The sequence below is a fragment of the Crassostrea angulata genome, chromosome 8, assembly GCF_025612915.1.
Source record: "Crassostrea angulata isolate pt1a10 chromosome 8, ASM2561291v2, whole genome shotgun sequence".
NCBI lineage: Eukaryota > Metazoa > Mollusca > Bivalvia > Ostreida > Ostreidae > Magallana > Magallana angulata.
In genome coordinates, this window is record NC_069118.1 from 4230808 (window position 1) to 4253926 (window position 23119).

General features: G+C 34.0%; 1 protein-coding gene across 1 annotated transcript in view; it reads left to right on the forward strand.

Moving 5' to 3' along the window:
• LOC128160596 (leucine-rich repeat serine/threonine-protein kinase 2-like) overlaps positions 1-23119 on the forward strand; it is a 43167-nt gene that overhangs the window by 1823 nt on the left and 18225 nt on the right. The window contains exons 4-31 of the mRNA XM_052823929.1: positions 94-185; positions 499-581; positions 670-758; positions 1010-1150; positions 2794-2925; positions 3612-3737; positions 4017-4139; positions 5923-6035; positions 6269-6360; positions 7143-7249; positions 7639-7768; positions 8133-8296; positions 10236-10364; positions 11053-11133; positions 11389-11531; positions 12093-12207; positions 14615-14715; positions 15047-15169; positions 16334-16433; positions 16849-16974; positions 17655-17849; positions 18351-18506; positions 18803-18967; positions 20487-20572; positions 20767-20863; positions 21226-21416; positions 22076-22189; positions 22503-22639. Of these exons, the coding sequence (XP_052679889.1) occupies positions 94-185; positions 499-581; positions 670-758; positions 1010-1150; positions 2794-2925; positions 3612-3737; positions 4017-4139; positions 5923-6035; positions 6269-6360; positions 7143-7249; positions 7639-7768; positions 8133-8296; positions 10236-10364; positions 11053-11133; positions 11389-11531; positions 12093-12207; positions 14615-14715; positions 15047-15169; positions 16334-16433; positions 16849-16974; positions 17655-17849; positions 18351-18506; positions 18803-18967; positions 20487-20572; positions 20767-20863; positions 21226-21416; positions 22076-22189; positions 22503-22639 (3451 nt within the window). The remainder of the gene's footprint in view (positions 1-93; positions 186-498; positions 582-669; positions 759-1009; positions 1151-2793; positions 2926-3611; positions 3738-4016; positions 4140-5922; positions 6036-6268; positions 6361-7142; positions 7250-7638; positions 7769-8132; positions 8297-10235; positions 10365-11052; positions 11134-11388; positions 11532-12092; positions 12208-14614; positions 14716-15046; positions 15170-16333; positions 16434-16848; positions 16975-17654; positions 17850-18350; positions 18507-18802; positions 18968-20486; positions 20573-20766; positions 20864-21225; positions 21417-22075; positions 22190-22502; positions 22640-23119) is intronic.

Consider the following 23119-nt stretch of genomic DNA (forward strand, 5'->3'; position numbering starts at 1 on the left):
TGATAAAGATGCAAACAGATTTGAAAACAAGCCAAATGAGAACTTGTATTTGTGAGTGAAACCTTATTGATACATGTAGACTTTTTTCTACAGATGAGCTATTGAAAGGCTTGCTGAGCAGAAATATAGAGAAACACATAACAAGGATCCTAGATGTATATTCATCAAGCACTGAAATTCAAAAGGTTTAAAGAAAACTGGACTACAATTTTTGATTAGATGAAGAAAATGAAAAATCAGTTTGTTGGTTCAACTAATATGCATATTAATTAAATTGGAATGTGTTGATATTATAAAACAATTATTTTCTAAATTTCATGCGAAGTAAAGTTTTGTCTTATATAGTTTATAAAACATAAATAAAAATAAAGTTTTCAATTTTATCATAGACACGAATAATTTTACTTTTCTTAGGTGAATAAAAAGTGAAAGCATTTTGCCGTTTAAAAATTCTTTCAGCATTGTGAAGAAAGACCTTGACCTTATTTCTGTCTGTAGGTTGGCCTGAAGTTAATGGAAATTCTGATGAAATTGTCCCCAGACGTTTGCAATGAGTTCCAGTGTTCCGACATAGCATACAGGTACCACAACAATTTATACCGTATTTAATCAATTTGGTTTATTTGTAAATAAATACTAAAAAACTGATTCCTTGCTATAAATTTGTAGAGTCTTACTGAAGGCTTTAGAAAATTTCTCAGGGGATGAGGAACTCCAGGAAACAGGATTACAAATATTTTGTCTTCTTTTAGAATCAGGTAAGGGAATAGCATCTTTAGGCTTGTCAATTCCTTTACAGAACGTATACCTTTTTTTTGTTGTTAAAAAACACTTTCAAACACTGATTGAAATATCGATTTTGACAATGTTACTGGACTTCATCAGTGGTGTTTTTTTTTTAACATAACAACACAAGATTAAACCTTAAATATTTTTTTTTTCATATATATATATATATATACTATATTTTAACTGTACCATATATTATGCATCTGATATCTTTCGATAGAGAACTTGAGGAACAATTTATTAGTGGATGACATATTTGAGACCGTGTTGGATTGTTCCTTGGTGGCCATGCAAATGTACAACCACAATACAGCCATCCAGTGCTCCAGCTGTGCTGTGCTACGTTATATTCTCTTGGAGGGTACATAACTTCTTATTGTCTAATTAGATTTAATATAGGTATAGCTTTTGTGTATCAGGCCTCTCAATAATACAAGATTCTGAATGGTAGAGGAGCGTGTTTTATTAGAATGCATAATTTAAAAAAAAAAAGGAATCCACGGTGGGATCAGTAGTTGGAAAAAAAAATATTTGGGCATCTCAAAATTTATTGATAAGAGATTTAAAAGACCAGGATCTGCAAAATATTGAACAAATTTTCAATCTTTTCCTTTGCTACATACCATAAGTAGCTTTAATTTTGTAGACACCAAGAATTTCAAAATCTGAAATAAACCATGTAATGTAACAGGATGAGCGGAGGCTACTCCAAACAACAACAAGACATCTTAAATTTAACAAAATTTATTAACAAAAAATAAGAGAAAGAAAGAAAAGACAGAAATATAAACACTAAACCACACAAACACTCACACACCTTTCACTCAACAAGAAAAAATATGATGTTTATACAAATGACCAAAAATATATTAGAAGAGTGTCCGAATCTCCGGGGCTGTAGTCCTGGACCAACTACGGACAACCACAACTAAAGTAGTTACGTCACCACAATCATCATCATCATCATCACCATCGTCATAATCGTCGACATTATCGTCAACATCATCGCCTACAACACCATAATCATAATAGACATCATCGTCATCACCATAATCATCTACTTCATCATCATCACCGACGTCACCATGAACGACATCATCTACATCATCATCATCGACATGACCATCATCATCATTATCATCGTTGTCGACATCACCATAACATCATCGTCGTCATCAACAGCACCATCACATCGTCATCTTCTCAACATCAACAATATGACACTACAATAAGTGTACAAGTGACACCATAACACCATAATAAAAACAATATTGTATAATACATTATATAAGTATCTCACTGATAGTATCAAACTATGATAATGTATAAATAGTATTATATTAATGGCAACATCTCAAAATATTGTAAGTATATGGTAACTAAGTTATTGTTTACAGTAAACAATATGGCGTCTGAAACTTCCGGTGACGCACTTCCGCCCAAGTAGTTAAGTTGAAAAAGTGACAATAAATTGTAAAATAAAATAACGCATAGAAAATAGCCCTTTAAATCACCGTTTCTTTATACAGCAATAGCAAAAACTGTACTATAGAAAAAGACGAATTCCATTTAAACACTCTCGCTAAAGTCACACATCAGTGAACACACAGGTGACTCTACAGTGAACAATGGTCAAGGTGACTTTATAGAACGACTGCGTAAAACTAATCAAAAGGCAAAAATTTACAAATAAACTACACCAAACTAAATAAATACTTACCACGGTCAGCTATCCGTGTCCGCGTCAAATGCTGAACTTGTGAAACTAAAACATGCCACACAGGCTTTTAACACGATACCCCCTTCACACAGTAAGCACGTCTTAATCGCTGGACAGCTCGGCCGGGTATAACTTAGCGCCTATTGTTAGGGTCGGCCAAGCACGTTGCAAAGAATTATGGGGAAAAAAAAATCGGGTGTGTTTGATATGAACAGTGATTGTCACACTAGGCATAATTTGTATGAACCTCTGATTTATCGTTAGCGTACCTGCTTCCTTTATAGATGGCGATATATTGGATACATTTGTTGAGGAGAGATTGGAATCATTCATAAAGAACCTGAAGGAATTCTTATCAGAAGCCTCAGTCCTACCAACCATGTTTAAAGTTTTAGAAGTTGTCGCCAGATCAGAAGGTACTTTAAACCTGTTATATTTGGCATGTACAATATTTGGTGGAAATTAGTTTTTGAACAAGTTGGTGTGGATTTAAATTAGCGTATTCCCGAATGTGACTATTCTTATACACATATGTATGGCATTTAGCAATGTAGTTGATTTAGCGGAAGCCACCTTCCGCCAAAGGCGATAAATAGAACACACAGCCATATGTAGTAAGCTTACAGTAAGTGTTCTATAGGAGAATTTAATACATCCTCCTGAAGACTGTGGTTTACGTCTGCGTTCTTTGTGCAAAACCGTTTGTCTATATTGTCCACATAAATAAGTATTCTAAGTGTTTTTTGTACAAAACCGTTGGTCTATATTGTCCACGTAAATAAGTAAGTGTTTTTTTGTACAAAACCATTTGTCTATATTGTCCGTATAAATATGTAAATTCAATATAAACAGAAAGCAAACAAGGTTAAGAAGAATAATTCTTGATGGCAATCATCACTTTTATCCCAAAAAAAATTAAAATGGAAAAAAATAAAACTCAGAGGGTTTTAAAGTTTTGTATAGTTTGATTTGGAATTCTTTTATATATGCCCGAGAAATGTTGGACTTTAAGCCATTTTACCATTTCTACTTTTCAGTTAGATTTTGAACAGCTTTTATATTTAAGGTTGTCGTTAGAATTAAACCAATTTTGATTTCTCAGGTCACCTCCAGTGCCTGATGTCACATGATGTAGACAAATTTGTGATAGACGCATTCCACAGTACCTCAGCAGACCTTCGCGTGATAGAGGCAGCTTGTGATCTGCTCATGGAATTGAAAAAAGAAAGTAAGTACATGTACTAAAACTTCAGGGGAACTTTCTCTGCAGTTATAACAACATGTATACAGGTGAATTTCTAAAAGTCTCTTATCTTTAATTTAATTTTTCATTATGAGTAAAATAATGTGATTTTTATGCTTACTTTTTCGGGAACTGTACAGGATACCAAGTTCTTTTAAGTTTTAGTTTTCTTTGTGTTTTTCATATTGACTAACGTTTTCAGTATAACACAAACTGTGTAGATCTCTGTGTTATTAGTAATGAGTAATGCTTTTCCCCTTCCAGGTTCAGTACTGGAGACGCTGAGTTCCGTGAACTTCCTGTCCGGTACCCTTGTTCCGCTGATGTCCTCTCACCCCTACAGTTCATCAGTCGTAGCAGCAGGGGTGGAACTCTTCTGTCTTTTCTGTAAGTTTTTAGGTCACCTGAGCCAAAGGCTCAAGTGAGCTTTTCTGATCACAATTTGTCCGTTGTCTGTCGTTGTCGTAGTCGTCGTAAACTTTTCACATTTTCATCTTCTTTTCAAGAACCACTGGGCAGATTTCAACCAAATTTGGCACAAAGCACCACTAGGTAAAGGGGATTCAAGTTTGTTCAAATGAAGGGCCACACCCTCTTTAAAGGGGAGATAATTGAGAATTATTGAAAATTTGTTGGTATTTTTCAAAAATCTTCTTCTCAAAAACTGTTAGGCCTGAAAATTTGAATCTTATGTGGAGGCATCCTCAGGTAGTGTAGATTCAAGTTTGTTCAAATCATGGTCCCCGGGGGTAGGGAGGGGCCACTAGATGGGGATCAAGTTTTACATAGGAATATATAGAGAAAATCTTTAAAAATCTTCTTCTCAAAAACCATCAGGCCAGAAAAGCTCAAATTAAAATGGGAGCATCCTCAGATAGTGTAGATTCAAGTTTGTTCAAATCATGGTCCCTGGGGGTAGGGTGGGGCCACAATAGGTGGATCAAGTTTTACATAGGAATATATAGAGAAAATCTTTTAAAATCTTCTTCTAAAAAACTATTAGGCCAGAAAAGCTCAAATTAAAATGGAAGCATCCTCAGGTAGTGTAGATTCAAGTTTGTTCAAATCATTGTCCCTGGGGGTAGGGTGGGGCCACAATTGGAAGTCAAGTTTTACGTAGGAATATATAGAGAAAATCTTTTAAAATCTTCTTCTAAAAAACTATTAGGCCAGGAAAGCCCAGATTAAAATGGAAGCATCTTCAGGTAGTGTAGATTCAAGTTTGTTCAAATCATGGTCCCTGGGGTAGGGTGGGGCTACAATGGGGGATAAATTTTTATATAGAGAAAATCTTTAAAAATCTTTTTCTCAAAACTATTAGGCCAGGAAAGCCCAAATTTGAGTGGAAGCACCCCCAGATCGAATAGATTCAAGTTTGTTTAATTAAAAGTCCAGGGGTAGGGTGAGGCCACAATGGGGGATGAATTTTTTCATAGGAAATATATAGAGAAAATCTTTTAAAAAACTTCTTTTTAAAGACTATTTGGCCAGAAAAGCTTAAACTTGTGTAGAGGCATCCTTGGGTAGTGTAAATTCAAGTTTGCAAAATCACAGTCCCTAGTGGTAGGGCGGGGCTGTGATGGCAGTTTGAATTTTTACATAGGAATATATAGAGAAAATCTTTAGAAATATTCTGGGAAAGTTTTCGGTCCTAAACTCGGTACTTAGTGTGAAAGCACAGGTTATGCAGATTTAAGTTTGATGAAACCATGATTCCATAACGAAAAGTGGGGCCACGAAATGGGGGGGGGGGGGGGGGGGTTATATAGGAATAAAGAAAAATCTTCTTACAGGTACAACAACAAAAGGGGCTTGGTATTTACCAAAAAAAAAGAGGTGGATAAAAATTAAATTGGCAGATTTTCATTTTTTTTTAGCAAGATCTACTGTACTTAGTTGTCAAGATATTTTGATACTGTTATGCTAATTTGATCAGAATTAAGGCAATTGTTGCCCAGGTGAGCGATGTGGCCCCTGGGCCTCTTGTTTCAATTTAGAAGACCTAATGTGACATTTAATTTTCTAAAAAAAAAATTCCTGATGAAAACTCTTTAACCTGATTTCCATAACAAGTGTTTGCATAAGATTTTAACTTTAGAGAACAATTGTTAAGAGATCTACAAGTGATAATGCCAAGTTGCTTCTTTATTGTATATTTCTGTTGTTTCAGGTCAGAATGAGTTTGCAGATAGAACAGAAGAAGAGGAATCCAGGCTGAGTAAGCAATGGTGTGAGATCTTATTTAATGCCATGCGGAAACTGATGAATCACAAAAAAGTGCAGGTAATAGGCTCACTGTTTATATTGATTTCAATGCATTACAGGTTCAAATTGACAGTTTTTAATTTTTTTATTTTTGGAGAAGTGAAAAGTTTATTTGTGAGTCATACTGGAATGTTTTTTAAAACTGAACTTGATGTTGTTTTCAATGTTTACCAAATACTGTATATTCTAGTGTATTGTTTTAAACTGTGCATGAATTAAAATTAAGAATGAGAAATATGCTTTGTACACAGATCTTGAGTTGTAAAGCAGTAGTGGAACTGTTGAAGGTTTGTCCAAAAGCACACAGTGAGATAGGAGAAAACATTATCAACAATAAACCACAGTAAGTTATGTGTACATTTTCTTTAGTTGTTATTAAGCCTGGGTACATGTTATAGTCGTACAGACAATATGCTGTGGTAAGATTGATCTTCATATAGATACAGTTACCTTCATGTTACTACAGTGACTTTCATTATGTGATTGTGATCGTCATTGTTTTACATTGTTACATTGTCTAATGACATTTTTGTTGTTATGTTGTAACAAAGACTTTAATGATCTTAAAGTACTTAACTTTCATGTTGTTATAATTCTACAGTGAAAATTTATTTATGTTAATATGTTTGATGTTAATTTGTTATTAACTTTCATGTTACAATGTCGGTCATGTTGTTGCAGTGAGCTTTATTTTGTTGCAGTAACCTTACAGAGATACCTTCTCTTAATATTGTAACGGTGACCCCTATGTTGTCACAGTAACCTTATGGAGTTACCTTCTTGTAATATTGTAACAGTGACCTCTATGTTGTCACAGTAACGTTATGGAGTTACCTTCTTGTAATATTGTAACAGTGACCTCTATGTTGTCACAGTAACCGTATGGAGTTACCTTCTTGTAATGTTGTAACAGTGACCCCTATGTTGTCACAGTAACCTTACAGAGTTACCTTCTCGTAATATTGTAACTGTGACCCATATGTTGTCACAGTAACCTTACAGAGTTACCTTCTCGTAATATTGTAACAGTGACCCCTATGTTGTCACATTAACCGAATGGAGTTACCTTCTTGTAATGTTGTCACAGTGACCTCTATGTTGTGACATGTTTTACTGTTGCTGTAGGTCTCCTCTCCACTCTATGTGTGTAGGAAACATACTGATGTATAAAACTGACACTGAAGTCTTTGCCTGCGCCTGTGAAGCTTTGTACTGGCTAGCAGCAGATAATGGTAATGTTAAATGTTATATGTTATAATAGGATTTGCCAAAATATTAGAAGCAAATTTCACATAAAGCATTATTATGTCTCCCCTTTCAAAGAGGAGACATATTGTTTTTTACTGTAGAATAACAAATTGCTATTCATTGGGGCTCAAATGTCCTGGATTTTGTATGTTCCTCTTATCCATGTATCATCATCCAAACAAATTATGGAACCCCTTATATTTATTATACATATTAAATCCATTAAATTTAAAAAACTTTAAAAATTGACAATCAAAGATGATTGGCCCCCTGCAATTTAAATGATTCTACAGCAATAAGAAATATAGAGGAAACTAAATTGTCATTGATTATTTTAACAGAACCCGATTATAATTTCATCTTGTTTCAACAGAACGTATTTGTGAGAACCTGATGGAGAAGAACGCCCACATTGTGGTACTGGACGGGATTCGGCGCCATTTTGTGTATGGTCCCGTGGTTGAGTGCGGACTGCGAGGACTGAGGGCCATGATCATATTTCAGTGAGTGATTCATCATCAGCTGAATAGCCCTCCATTTGTGTGTCATGTTTTATTTTATTGATTAGACTTTCATTGAAGTTATGATCGTAGTTTTCTAACATCTGGTAACAGGAATTAATAAGTTCAAGGTTCAAAGGATATTATCATCTCAATCCTTGCAGTATATTTTGGTGTGTGTGTATCTTGCTTTGAAGAAAATATATATTTGCATGCTATTTAATTTTTTTTGTTCGGAGTGATTTATCATATTCCTTAATCTAAATTTATTTTACACTCTATGCATGCATGACTTCAGTGTGAAGTACAGTAACTAATTTGTAAGTTAGTAGAATGTTCATGTTTTACTCACTCCGTGTATGTTTAGACATCAGGTGCATGCTGGTTTGCTCTGTTGCAGTAATGCCAATAAGCGAAAGTTGATTTTAGAGGAAATTCAGGCAACTCTCACTAAAGCCTTTATTCAGCATGCTCACATAGACAATGTGGTGATGGAGTGTGTCAGCACCATTGCTTGCCTTGCAGAAGTCGGTAAGAAAGTCAAATAATCCATGTATATCAATGGGTCACTTTTCTGATACTATTTAGAATTTAGTAGTTTTTAGTTATTTTTAAGGCCAACCGACTCAAATTATACAAAATTTGGGGGGAAAAAATTGTGTGTGGATATAGATGAGTAAATCATATTCATAAAAAAATTGTCATACCTACCCGGGTATATGAAATAAGATTAGAACACATCAAGAAAGGAAATATTCTTAGGATATGTTTTCAATCATTTGGGGTGTAGGATGGCTAGTGTATTACATGCACTATAAATTTTACCGACTGAAGTTTTCTTGGAAAATAGAAAAAAAAAAACAAGTAATCAAAAAAGACCTTAATTGTAATATATAAGAACTTGCTCTTTGTGAATACATGTACAAATAATTATGTCTTATGTACGTATGTGTATGAAAATAAATCTTCAAAAGAAATTAAATGTGAAAAGAATTTTTTGTTCAGTTACTGTCAAATAGAATTTTAATGAAGACTGTAATTTCATGACTTGGTTTTCAGCTCATGATAAGGTATACTATGAATCAAGAAACGTGTGATAGCATGCTAATTTGTTATAATTGCCATTTATACACGGTATTCTGCAGGTTTTTCTTAGCTGGTGTCATTTAAACTTACATGAAGAGAAAAATAAAAAGGGGAGTTTGGAACATTTTATAGAAATTGAATAAATATTTTTTCTGAAAATCAAAATAAGTTTTTCTTATCCAAGTTAACAATTTTTTTTATGATTTTAATTGCCACAAATTTATCTTATTTAAGTTTACAATTTTTACATAATTTTGATGGCCACAAGACTGTCAGAAAGTTAAGTTGATGGTGATTGTGCATTAAGAAGCATGGTTTGAAATAGTTAACCTTGTTGTGGCTTATTAGGTGTGATGGAATGCAAATTCGTATCATTTGATGAACATGAAGTGATGATATGGATGCATGGATATTTGTGGGGTTTTTTTTACTCATACTTCTCTTTACTTATCATATTGTGAGTTATTTTTAACCTACTTCTAGGTGTCTATGTTTTGTTTTTATATTTGTTTATTTATTTATTGATATTTTCTGTAACAAGTGCTTAAACTTGAGTCACTTTTGTCAACAGTGTTTAACTTTGTATGCACGAGATCTGAGTTGTTAAAGATTTATTTAATTATCTGAATATACATGACTTAATACACATATCTTTTTTAACCAAAGTTTGATTTGAGACTGATTCATTACAGATATTTTCTGAAATCAGTGTTTCGATTTGAGCCTTGACTTGTTACAGATATTTTCTGTAATCAGTGTTTGATTTGAGACTTGACTTGTTACAGATATTTTCTGAAATCAGTGTTTCGATTTGAGCCTTGACTTGTTACAGATATTTTCTGTAATCAGTGTTTGATTTGAGACTTGACTTGTTACAGATATTTTCTGTAATCAGTGTTGGATTTGAGACTTGACTTGTTACAGATATTTTCTGTATTCAGTGTTTAACTTGAGACTTGACTTTTTACAGATATTTTCTGTAATCAGTGTTTGATTTGAGACTTGACTTGTTACAGATATTTTCTGTAATCAGTGTTTGATTTGAGACTTGACTTGTTACAGATATTTTCTGTATTCAGTGTTTAACTTGAGACTTGACTTGTTACAGATATTTTCTGAAATCAGTGTTCGATTTGAGCCTTGACTTGTTACAGATATTTTCTGTAATCAGTGTTTGATTTGAGACTTGACTTGTTACAGATATTTTCTGTAATCAGTGTTTGATTTGAGACTTGACTTGTTACAGATATTTTCTGTATTCAGTGTTTAACTTGAGACTTGACTTGTTACAGATAATTTCTGTAATCAGTGTTTGATTTGAGACTTGACTTGTTACAGATATTTTCTGTAATCAGTGTTTGATTTGAGACTTGACTTGTTACAGATATTTTCTGTAATCAGTGCCTGGTAGAGAGGCTCCATGTCCGTATCCTGGCGGCCCTTAACAAGTCTCTCAGTAATGAGCTGATGCAGGAGGCCGGCCTGGAGTGTCTGTGTGTGCTGTCTGCTGCAGGTCAGAAAACTTCAGCCCTATTTCACCCCTTGTCCATAACATCCTCTAATCTGACATCTAATCCATGTCATCCTCTTCTATATCTTATCTCATTTCCTTCCATATCTCATTCACTTCCATATCTCATTTATATCATTTCTTCCAAGTCTCATCCATCTCATCCGCATCCACATCTCATCTCCTCCCCACATCTCTTTGCCTCTTCTAATATCCTTCTCTCCCCACATCTCATCCATCATACTCTCTTCATCTCATTCATTTTATTCCACCCTCAATCTTGTCTTGTCCATTGTATTCCATCTCAACATCATTGATCTTATCCCCACATATCATCCATCTGACCCCTGCCCCTTATTCTTTCTCTCTTCATGCTGTCTTTCTTCTTAACTTCTCTGGAATCCTCTCCTGCATTTACCCTCTCTTCTTCTGCATTATTCTAGCACACGTTTCACTTTATTTCAGATGTAAATATTATTAAATTTGCAAACAGTATTGTGTTTAACAATAAAACAATGCCTTTATTAAATGTTTGATTCATTAGAATTGTGATTCTTTATATCCTGTATTTTTTAAATCATTTTAGAACTTTGAGTAATAAGAATAACTTCGCTTAAGTTTATAATATTTATTTTAGCATGACATGTTCACTTGCCTATATATTACTGTACATATATGCTTTGTAATTCAGACAAAGCTGCAGAAATCCTCAACTCAGCAGGTGCCCTTGATTATGTGATTAAAACAATGGAAAAATATACGGATATTTTATGTAAGCTTCAAATTTCGCTTGTATATGTTAATGTTTAAAACTCTCTATCATTTCATTATTTAAATTTATTATTAAAATTTAAAATTGTGAGACATGTATTATTTTTTTGTTTAAAAAATTTGAAATATGTACATGTATATCTGCAGAAAGATAATATTTTTTATATTTTATTTCAATAGATAGTTATTTCATTGTGTTGGAGCATATTTGACAATGTGCTGCTTTGTTATTCTGTGTCATTGCCCTTTTTTTCAGATGTCCAAAGGAAAGGCTTGGTGCTGATCCAGATGTTGTGTGAGCCTTCTATTCTTAACACCTTTGACCTTTGTTCTCGTCTCATCAAGGTCATAACCCAGACCATGGAAAACTACCAATCACATGTGGGACTTCTCAAAGAGGTATAATTAATGACTAACTTTGGGGTATCTTGATGCCTTTCTTAGATTGACAGTTCACCATCACATATTGTTCTTGCCTTGAACTAATTCTTCACGGTGTTCAGTATTGGTTATGCTACATATTTACTGTAGATTCCTTATTTTACGCGAGTACTTAATTCCATGATTCAACCATCAAATTGCGAGAACATAAAATCGCGAATTCGGAAATTTTATCTTACTTTTATGCTGTTTACATGTGTCCCCCCAAAAAAGCGAGATTTTAAAATTCGTGAGACTGGCTTCTCGTGATTTTACGCGGATATTAATTCCTTGCGTTTAATTAGGAATTTACAGTATGCTTTGTCATGAAAATTTCCCCCCCCCCCCCCTCTGAATTGCAAAATAAAGTGGTCACAAATAAAATTTGGTTTTAAGAATAAGATAATTGAGTTAAGAAATCCTTATTGTTTGTTGTAAGTTATCCTTGGATTTTGTATCTTTTACTTAGGTGTATAAAAAACCTATGACTATGAGAATTTTTTGTTGAAATTGTCCACAGAAATTTCTGTCGTGTTACAGGCTTGTGTTGCTGTTCACCTGTTATCTGAACTTGGCCATGACCTTTGTGATGAATTTGTCAAGGTCAACTGCCACCAGCTGATGTTCAATATTCTAGCCGACCACATTGATCAAGGTACTGTACCCAGTGATTTAAAAGGTTTTTATTTTTTACACATAACAGTACAATTTATCAAGTTATCTGCTCTGCAAGCATCTTGCAAATCTTAAACTGCCAGGTTTTGCACTTCATGATATTAGGAATATAGTCTTTCTTTTTGATCAATTTTTATCTCATTTTTCTAAATAGAACATCAGAAAGGTGAGAAAAATTTGATACAATACTTTAACGGTGTCTCTCTCTTTTGTAAAGCAATGTTTTGACAGGGACATCATTTAATGATAAATAGCATTTAAAACAATGCTTGAATAGTGCCAGCATTTAACTCGGTTCTTCGATGGTTTTTGCATATGTTTGGCCTGTGTTAAATATAACACTTTGACAAATTGACAGTGTCACTATTGGCCAGCATTCAATACAATGCTTTGACATTGTCAGTTAAACCCAGCATTAAATGTTATGATTTGAAAGTGTTGCTCTAGGTCGGCATTCAGTTTAATGCTTTTGGCCAGCATCAAATACAATTGTATGTCATTGTCAGATTCCCTTGGTATTTATTTAGAGCAATGCTTTGACAGTGTTGCTGTCATTTGGCTGGCATTAAATGTACAGTAATGCACTGAGAGTGTCCCTTATGACCAACACTTTGTCAAGACTAGTGTCAGTTTATAGCCAGCATTTTAATGCTTTGACATTGTCTTAATGATTGCCAGCATTCAATACAATGCTTTGACAATGTGACTTTATCAGCATTCTGTGTGTTGACACTGTCTTTTACTTGCCAGAATTCAGTACCATGCTCTTAGACTACATGTATGTCTCTTTTTGTCAGCATTTCATGCTTTGACATTATATTATTACTGTGCAGCTTTACATATAATTCTTGATAATTGAGATGTCACTCACTTGATCAGCATTCACTACAGTGCTTGGTAGTATAAACCAATAAGATTATATAGTATTTTCAATCAAGTTTATTCAAGGTCAGTGCTTACCGGTAAAATTGTCTTGATACTTGCGATCTTTCATTAAGGTTTACTAAAAATTTAATTCTGGATGTAACGCCTGATTTGATTGGCTAAACAAATTCATATATATTATATTACATAACTTGCCTACGTCACAATACGACGCGCAGGCGAAAAGTGTTAATCCGCTTGACGTTGTGTTTAAATTTTGTACCAATTAACATCATTTTACTAAATAATTGTCCTTATTTTTGGGAGTTGATTTTAATCAACTCTCCTATGCAGTTACTCGGACGTACCGAAAATGAAACAGTGTTTGGACATCAGCACAAACCATTGCTGCTGACAAGTCCTAGTTCTTGAAAATAAATGATAAATTCGATGTAATGTATGCTAATTAAAAGCATTGTTTTTCAAGGAAACTTATTGATAAATACCTTGAAAATAGTCAGATTTTAAATGGTACGAACAATTTAAATATTTTTTGTAGTCGTATGTATTCCTACGCCAGAGTTCAATATAGTCTCGTTCAACTCGACGCTCGGCTGTCTCCGTAAATCCTTGTTGGAGATTTACGGTGTCAGCCGAGCGTTTGGTTGAACGAGACTAGAGTTCAATATTGCTTGGAGCAATACAATTTTCGCGAAATATTTCTATTACTGATACATAGTTTGATTGTATTAATTTTATCTTTAAATATTTTTTAACATGATTCATATGGAGGTTTCTCGACATTCCTGTCGAAAAAGTCCAAAAATTCATATTATAAAAATGTGCGTAATTCAAATTAGAAACTACATGTACTTGTCATGCAAAATAACATATCATTGATTTTAAAATAAATAAACAACTACAAAATCAACTCCCGTCAGTTCTTCAGTACTTTGATTTATTTAGTTGTAAAAAATTAAATTATAAGGAGTGAATTTAATTTCTACCTATGTTATACGAGTATAACGTAACTTGGGACAGTTTATGCTTTTTTATTAACCGCTTCGCTGTTTCTTAAGCGTAAACTGCCCCTAGTTATGTTATAAGGTATAACGTAGGTGGAAATTAAATTCATTCCTTAAGTAATTAGCTTTTGTCCATCTTTTACTTCCTTTCTTGATGCTTATACATTAATTTTCTACTACCAATAGTCTTTAACTAAACTCGTCATAAAATTAAAGAGTAGTATATAGACATGTTACATTGTAGTTGTCTCTAGGCAGGGTAGTTTGAATTTTAAAAAAAAAGTATATATTTCTTTCAAAAAATATTTAATTATTTCAGTAGTGAAATCAGGGCTTAAAATATTAATAGAACACGTCTAGAGCATTCATTTCCGTTGTTACGCCAAAATGTGTTAGCTTCTTTATCTTCTTTAAAAAAAATGATTGAATTGATTTTGATATTTGATTGGTTTACTCTTGACGTGTCAGTGTTTGGAGTCTTTGCTGTCTGTTGTTCAGATTTACTGGATCTGGCTGGGGAGTGCCTGGTGATCTTTGGTCTCAATGAAACTGTGAAGGGGAACATGCTACTGGCTGAGTGTAAAAGAGGAAACTTAGCAGTATGTATAATACATAAAATGATATATGTCTTTAAATCTAAGGCTTTTTTATGTTATAATCAAAATTTTCTTGTGTGAGGATGTTTTGCAAAGTTCTGAAGATCTGGGATGATGCTAAAATTTCTTAACCAAGCAGTATTTGAATTTAATTTGTTGTAAAAATTTGTCACAAGAAAAAACTTAGTAACAATAATATGCATTGTGTTGGATCATGCCTTGCTAACAATGAACTCAAAACTAATTATTGATCTCTTTCCAACCTTTGTGATATGCTGCCAAAATTAAAATAAGTTTACTTTGAGATATTGAGTTCATCATCTTATTTATGTAGGGTGTGATATGTCTCCTGGAGATGGATGCCAATGTAAACTTTGTGAACTCCACTGGGGAGACTCCACTGGCCTGGGCTGTAGAGATTGGGAATGAATTCATTGTTAGGAGACTCCTCAGTAAGGTAATGGAGCAAGAATTCATTGTCAGAAAAATCCCAATGTAGGTAAATGAGCAGGATATCATACCAGGGGCAACACAGGTAGGCAAAGGAGCAGGATATAATACCAGGGGCAACACAGGTAGGCAAAGGAGCAGGATATTATACCAGGGGCAACACAGGTAGGCAAAGGAGCAGGATATTATACCAGGGGCAACACAGCTAGGCAAAGGAGCAGGATATTATACCAGGGGCAACACAGGTAGGCAAAGGGGCAGGATATCATACCAGGGCCAACACAGGTAGGCAAAGGAGCAGGATATCATACCAGGGCCAACACAGGTAGGCAAAGGAGCAGGATATCATACCAGGGCCAACACAGGTAGGCAAAGGAGCAGGATATCATACCAGGGCCAACACAGGTAGGCAAAGGAGCAGGATATCATACCAGGGCCAACACAGGTAGGCAAAGGAGCAGGATATCATACCAGGGCCAACACAGGTAGGCAAAGGAGCAGGATATCATACCAGGGCCAACACAGGTAGGCAAAGGAGCAGGATATCATACCAGGGCCAACACAGGTAGGCAAAGGAGCAGGATATTATACCAGGGCCAACACAGGTAGGCAAAGGGGCAGGATATCATACCAGGGGCAACACAGGTAGGCAAAGGAGCAGGATATAATACCAGGGCCAACACAGGTAGGCAAAGGAGCAGGATATCATACCAGGGCCAACACAGGTAGGCAAAGGAGCAGGATATTATACCAGGGGCAACACAGAAAGGTAAAGGAGCAGGAATTTATTGTCAGGGGAAGGCTTAGATAGGTAAGGAAGTTGGATTTCATAGCCAGTGGACAGCTCAGTTAGATTAACGAGCAGGAATTTCATTGTCACGATGACTCAGTTGGAGTATTCCTTAAACAGTCAAAAGTATTGCACTGAAAAGGCTCAATTACTGTTTAACATCAGGATCCACCATACATGTATTTAAGTTGTTTTACAGTTGTACGATTCCATCAATTTTAGAATTGAATGAATATTATGTCATACAAATTATACCGTCTAGATAACAAATCATAAAAAGGAATAATAATATATACTTAAAATTGCTATCATTACATTTTTTACTTTTGATGTGAAGTCCTAGATTCTTCAAATACAGTAGATTTACTGCTTTGATTTTAGGGTGTGAATGACTTAAAAGATGCTCTTGCAAAAAGTTTACAACAAAAGAATGACAGAATCACGGGACTGCTATTGGGGGCTCTGTGCCACAAGAGATCACGTAAGACTTCCAGAAACTTTGCTCTCTGAAATTTACTTATTTAAAGCATATATCTTTGTACTGATCATTTACCAGTACAATCAAACTTCGTTATCTCGAACTAGATGGGACTGTTTAAAAATTTCAAGATATTAGAGTATTTGAGATATCGAGGGTAAAATACTTAAAAAATAATTGGTTGGGACTTACAATTAACTTCGACATATTCATTGTATTCGAAATATCATTGTTCGAGCTATCAAAGTGCAACTGTGTCTAGAATAAGAATTTAATGATTGATTATGAAATTATGATAATTATTTATTTATACAGAATTAAGTCAATGCTGGGCTGATTTAATTTTGTAATGCTCCATAATTTTCTAAAGCTATCATGTGAAAGCGACCATCATTCTCGTTTGTATGACTTTAAACAGATTTCCACGTTCCATGGGGAGGACTGGGACTGGGGACATCGGACTTTAACACTGTGTGGCTAGAGGTAGCTCTGCCCCGATCACTAACTGCTGACTGGTCACCGTCCACCAGGAGCAGTACCAGCTGTAAGCGTTTACAGTATAAGTGTAAAATGTGTTTACAGTATCACCATGTTTACATTATTACTGTAAATTGTGTTTACAGTATTGCTGTAAATTGTGGTTTAATATCACTGTAAATTGTGTTAACAATATTACTGTAAATTGTGTTAACAATATTACTGTAAATTTTGTTTACAGTATTACTGTAAATTGAGTATCATTTTAAAATATATCAATTGAAAGAATGTATATAATGTACTTTATACAGTAAACAAAGTATTTCAAGAGTTCAAAAATGTCTTTACAGTATTAGTGTAATAAGTAATTATAATAGCCCTCAAATAGTGTATAGTAATACTTTTTACAGAGTATATGACACAACACTTTGCAATAAATATTGGTGAGATTTGAATGCAAAATATCAACTTGCTAACAGAAATTTATCATTGCAGAATAGTTATGCAGCGGCATTTGAAAATGAAAAATTAATAATATACAGTATATATGATATAATTTTACAGTAATTATAATGTATACACAAATAGCTTCTATGTAAGGTTGATCTTGCTATTTATTTGGGTTGTAAGCTTTTGTTATTTATTAGATTTATTGCATAATGGTCTGGGAAAAGTTATATTGAAGAGATGCTAAAACTAATTTTATGGATCAATAAGATAACTCACAAGAGATGTTGGCTTTAACAGCTGTGTTCGATGGGTCCTGGAAACACATAACAAGTCAGGTGAAGGAGAGCGAGGAGAAGAGGAGGAAGCGGAAAGAGAACATCTACCACCACTCCATCAGTGACTCCAGTATCGGCGCCAACAGGCACAAGTTCAGATACAGCTTCAAGCAGAGCTATGAGGATCTCCCTGGAATCATCAACTCCGGGGCCCAAGGTTTGATCTGACTTAGATTTTCATTGATTCATACTGTTACTTAAAATCACAATGAGGAAATTGAAAATCAATCTATCAATGGAGAATACCATTGTAATTATAATGTGATATATTTGTTAGTTAAATGGCATGGGATATTGCAAGTAAAACTATAACAGAAAATTTTACTATAGCAAAGGAAATGCATAGAATTGGAGCAAAATTGCTATACATCATTCAATTACCGGGTATAATGGTTTTTTATTCTCAGACACAACAGCATCAGGTCATATGCTTTGTATAAATTCATTTATTGCCACATTGAAAAGAAGAATTACTCGATTTTAAAATTTTATTTGAAATATTAAAATTCAGTAACTCCACTTTACAAATCTTCCATTGAAATTAAAAATTAGGATGCCTGTATGTCACATTATATTTAGAATTTTTTATGTTAAACAAAGATAATTTTGGTGATTTAATATGATTTTGTTTACAAATCAGCTGTTCCTGTTGTTTTAGAGTCTCCCCGCCGCCGCTCTAGTCCTGACGACGCCCCAAGAGGTCGTGACCTTCCATATAGGAGGAAACTGCTGTCTCCCATAGGGAGTCCAGCCAGTAGCATCACAGTAACGGACGAGTCACTCAAACCTGTGTTCTTCCTTAGTGAGACCGATGGTAATGCTCTTAGTGTGATGACTGTAGAAGTCTTATATATATTTATAAAATACACATATGTGAACCTATTGTTTAGTATTGTAGCAGTTAAAAAGAAAAGAATTATTTATTTTGCTAATCTTATATTGACATTTGTCTTTGGGTTATTCTTTCTTATGTTTTATTACAAGTATGTAGTACACCTATGTCACCTCTAGTGTGTTGACACACCAGTATGTAAACTGGACTGTGTTACAGTTTATTTTTTATAAAATAATGAATTAATAAATGTACATGTAATTGATCAAAATCACCAGAAAATGAGGAGAATTCCTGGATGTTTGAGAGTTCCCAGACAGAAGTACAGGAGTGGAAGCAGATGTCCCTTACTGGGGCCAATCTCCCCTACAGTCAGAACGACCCCCGGGTCACCCCCACCCCCCAGAGCCGGCCCTTCTCATTGCAAGGTACCAGTACTTCAGGTATTTGATTTTCTCTTAGATTGTACATGTAGCTATTGAGTAGATTTGTCGATTCATTATACCCCCGCAAACGAAGTTTAGGGGGGTATATTGGTTTCACCCTGTCCGTCTGTCCGTCTGTCCGTCTGTCTGTCTGTCCGTCTGTCCGTCTGTCTGTAGACGCAACTTTGTCCCCCTTATAGAATTTTTTATTACTGCATGGAACAGTTTGAAAATTTGTACATATGTTGAACACCATCTGAAGATGTGCACCTGCAATTTTTTTTTAAGATCAGACAAGATTTAATGATTTTGTGACAGTTTTCATTTTCCTTATTCTATATATTGTACACTAATGTTGAAAAGTAAGGGAGGTAATCCTTACAGATTTTATCAATTAATTAATAGAAAACACTCTAAAATATATTTATATAAATACATCCAGATGGAGTTTTTTGTCTTTATGTCTTAATTAATAAAAAAAAATTATTTTTTTATAAGTATTCTATCAACTGTCAATGCAAAGTTTTTGTTTGTCAATGATAAATTCTTAGGAGCTAATGAGAACATCAAAGACAAGTGTGGCTGAATTCATTTGTCCCAAGGGAGCCATTATCTGAGCCATGGTTCAGATGGAGCATGTGTTTAGGGGAAATTGATAATCTGTAAAATGGGTGATGGTTTTGGGGCTATTTTAAAACTGTTTCATGTAAACCAAAAGGTCTATCATTATAAGGAAATAAATAATACAATTATTAATACAGAAGTTAAACTATTTTTAGAGGTTGTTTAAATTTATTTGTCAAGTAATTTGATGAAGTGACCCTATTGGGCATTAATTTAAATGAAATTCAAAATTACTGATATGATTGTAGTGTTTTGGCAATTTAAAATTGTTTGTAATAATTTTCTTTTTTACATATTTTTACATAGTATGGTAATTATGGTAATGTTTTGGGAGTTTAATAAATTTAACAAGCTCATCAAAGAAAATCATAGTCCTATGGGATCAATTTTCTGATATGGAGTTCAATTGTGCCATAGGAGAAAGTGAGGAAAATTTGAAACAACTAATTGCATCTGTCAAGACTCTTATTAGAAAGATATTGAAAGTTTTATCAACAGAAGAGCATTGCTTGGCTACCGGTATTTCTATTCACTGCAAAGGGAGGGGTTTTTGTCATTTTGTTGGTTTTTCTTTAAATCAATTAAATTAAAAAAAATATATCATTAAATACATACATTTGTAAATGTATTACTGTTATAGATATGTATTTACAGTGAAATTCTGACAATTTTGATTTTTCTTTGTTAACTATTTTTTTTTTTTTATCATTCTAGAATATTTTTTTTTATGTGTTCCAAACCTTAATTATTATTCAATTCAATTATTTGTCCCATTTGAAATTAGCCTAGCGGGGGTATTAGTCCCATTAGGACAGTTCTAGTTTTGACTGATGTTGAAGCTTGATTGAATTTTACCGCTGGTGATCTTTTAACTAGATCATTTTGACTGATATTTAATTCTGGTTTTTGACAGGGCCCTGGTCCAGAAAGATGAGAAGCCCCTCCCCCTCCCTGACCAACCTTGACCTGACCATAGAAGATGTCTTTCTTCCTGCCAAAGTGAGTGTATAGTGTTCTTTACTTATTACCAGTTAGATACCAGTTAGATACTTTATCAAATGAATGGAAAAAAAAACAAGTCTCTATCTATCTGTGAAACTGTGAAAACAAAAGAATGTTAAAATGTTATTTTTTTGATAAGCTGAAAAAAAGGTTTTGAATCAATTTAATTGTAGTTTAATCTGACTTTATAGAGGCGCTCCCACACCATGTACCAATCCAGTGATGGCGAGTCCAGCGACATCGGATATTATCCATCGGCTGATGATCTGGATAATACGGCCGGATCAGGTGTGTTTGATTAACATTATCTGGATTAAAATCTGGATCAGGTATTTCATGCAAACAAATAATATGGACCAAACACAACTTTACTAATATATATATATATATATTTTATATAAGCAACTACTAAGAAATAAGATGAATATGTATTATGCAAACAGAGGATGTGGATTTCCTAGGTAACAGTTATATATGCAGACAGATGATCTGGAATTTACATTCAGATGAAATGGTTTATGAACATAGCTTTTCAGTAGAGTAAAAGATATTTATAACTGAACTTACATGTATTTTTTTCTCTATGGCCTATGGGTCAGAGGGGGGCCTGAAAGGGTAAAGAGTTAATTAGAACTTTGTTGCATTTACAGATGAGTCCAGAAGAGAGAGTGAATCATATGATGCTGACCTGTTTGTGTCACTGGATCTCTCGTCCAATGGCATTCAGTCACTGCATCATCTCTCGGACACCAAGAACCACCACCTGCGATTCTTCTCCTCCGTAGAAAAACTTGCTCTTACTGATAACCTCATCACGACCATCCCTGACAAGTTCTTTGAGGTCGGTATCAATGTGGATATTACGTTTGCTATGTATGAAGGACTCTTGCTGGGTTTATGAATTGAGGATAATGCCAAGAGTGTGATCATATTTATTTTTGAATCCAAATATTGAAAAGAAAGCTTTTGAATTTTAATAACATTAAAACATGAATATAATTTTATTTGATAAATGTAAAAGAATGGGCAGTTGCTTAACATATTAAAGTAAGTTTTGAACTCTTTTCTTCTTGTGTATGTGTTTATTGTTCAAAGTGTTTTTTTATGATAGTACAATCATTCTGTTGCCCCTTGAGGACAAATTAAATTGAATTGAATTCGGTTTTGAATTTGTAAGAATCAAATATTGAGTTTTTATTTTTAATTTACAGTTGCTAGCAGACACCCATGTAATACCATATAGTGATGCTAATTTTGATTTTTTTTCTCAGTTTGTTGCAACCCTGCTAAAATTTTCACCGCTGAATTTTACCCTTGAGTATCAGAACATACAAGCAACATATTGAATGTCTATGTCCATGAAATCATAATTTGCCAAAATGATTGACATAGTATCTTCAAGCAATGAAAATGCCAAATTTAATACCTGTGAAAAATCTTCCATGTGATATAATAACTATGATATATTTATACACTGTAATATGTGAATTTCTATTATAGTCGATGGAGAACTTGCATGTAGTAGACCTGAGGAGGAATAAATTGACACGGTTTCCTGTTGAGGTCTTGCTGTGTTGTCCAAATCTGACCTCACTGGACCTGACACACAATGAGGCAAGTCTACATGTATACATACACACAATGTAATGGTCTCTCAAACAAAACTGATGTTGTAGGAAAGGAGGAATGAGCATATAAATACTATGAAAATATATGGATTGATCAGAAATAGAACCAGGGACCCTTGCAACTTGAGTCAGGAGTTCTACCACTGAGCTACCCTGTCCAATATCCATTGTCTATATAGTCCCAACTACTGTTCTGAAAACATTTTTTATCATAAATTACAAACTTGGTATTCTTGCATGCAATTTTCTACGCACGTTGGGAGTTCTTTAATGATAACATTGTACATGTATTTATGTAGATGACTCACTGGGACTTGGATTCTCACATTGTCCACTCAAAGCTGACAGAACTCACTCTGAATCATAACTCTCTGTCTGCCATTCCCTCTCAGATTGGCCGGGCTCTCCCTCGTCTGGAGGTGCTGCAGATGAACAGGTAAGTGTCCCAGAATCATTGAGTTTTAGTTGTCCCTTAAAAAAATTTAATTACTTGGTTCTCAGGCCAATTTCGTCAAAAACAGGCTTTTGTAAAAAAAAAAAAAAAAAAAAAAATCGAAATGGAAAAAAAAACCTTTTTTTTTATTTATTTTGAAAACTTTAAATGAAAATTTTTAATCATAATGCTTTAAAAGAAACTTTAAAAATTTCCTCAAAGAATGATATGTGTTAGTCCTGGATTTAATTATTCAAGCTTAATGAAATATGGAAGTCATTATGGTATTCAGGAAACATCAGAGTTACAAGTTTGGAAAGGAGCCATCTGATAAAGTATATTAGAAATAAGATTTGGTCAAGCTACAGAAACCTCTCTTCTATATGCATTAGAAGTAAAACAAAATGTCAGAAATCATTTCTTTCTGAGTTGTAAGATACTCTTCAATCAAACAAGTTGTAGAAACACTCTTTTTGTTGGTTT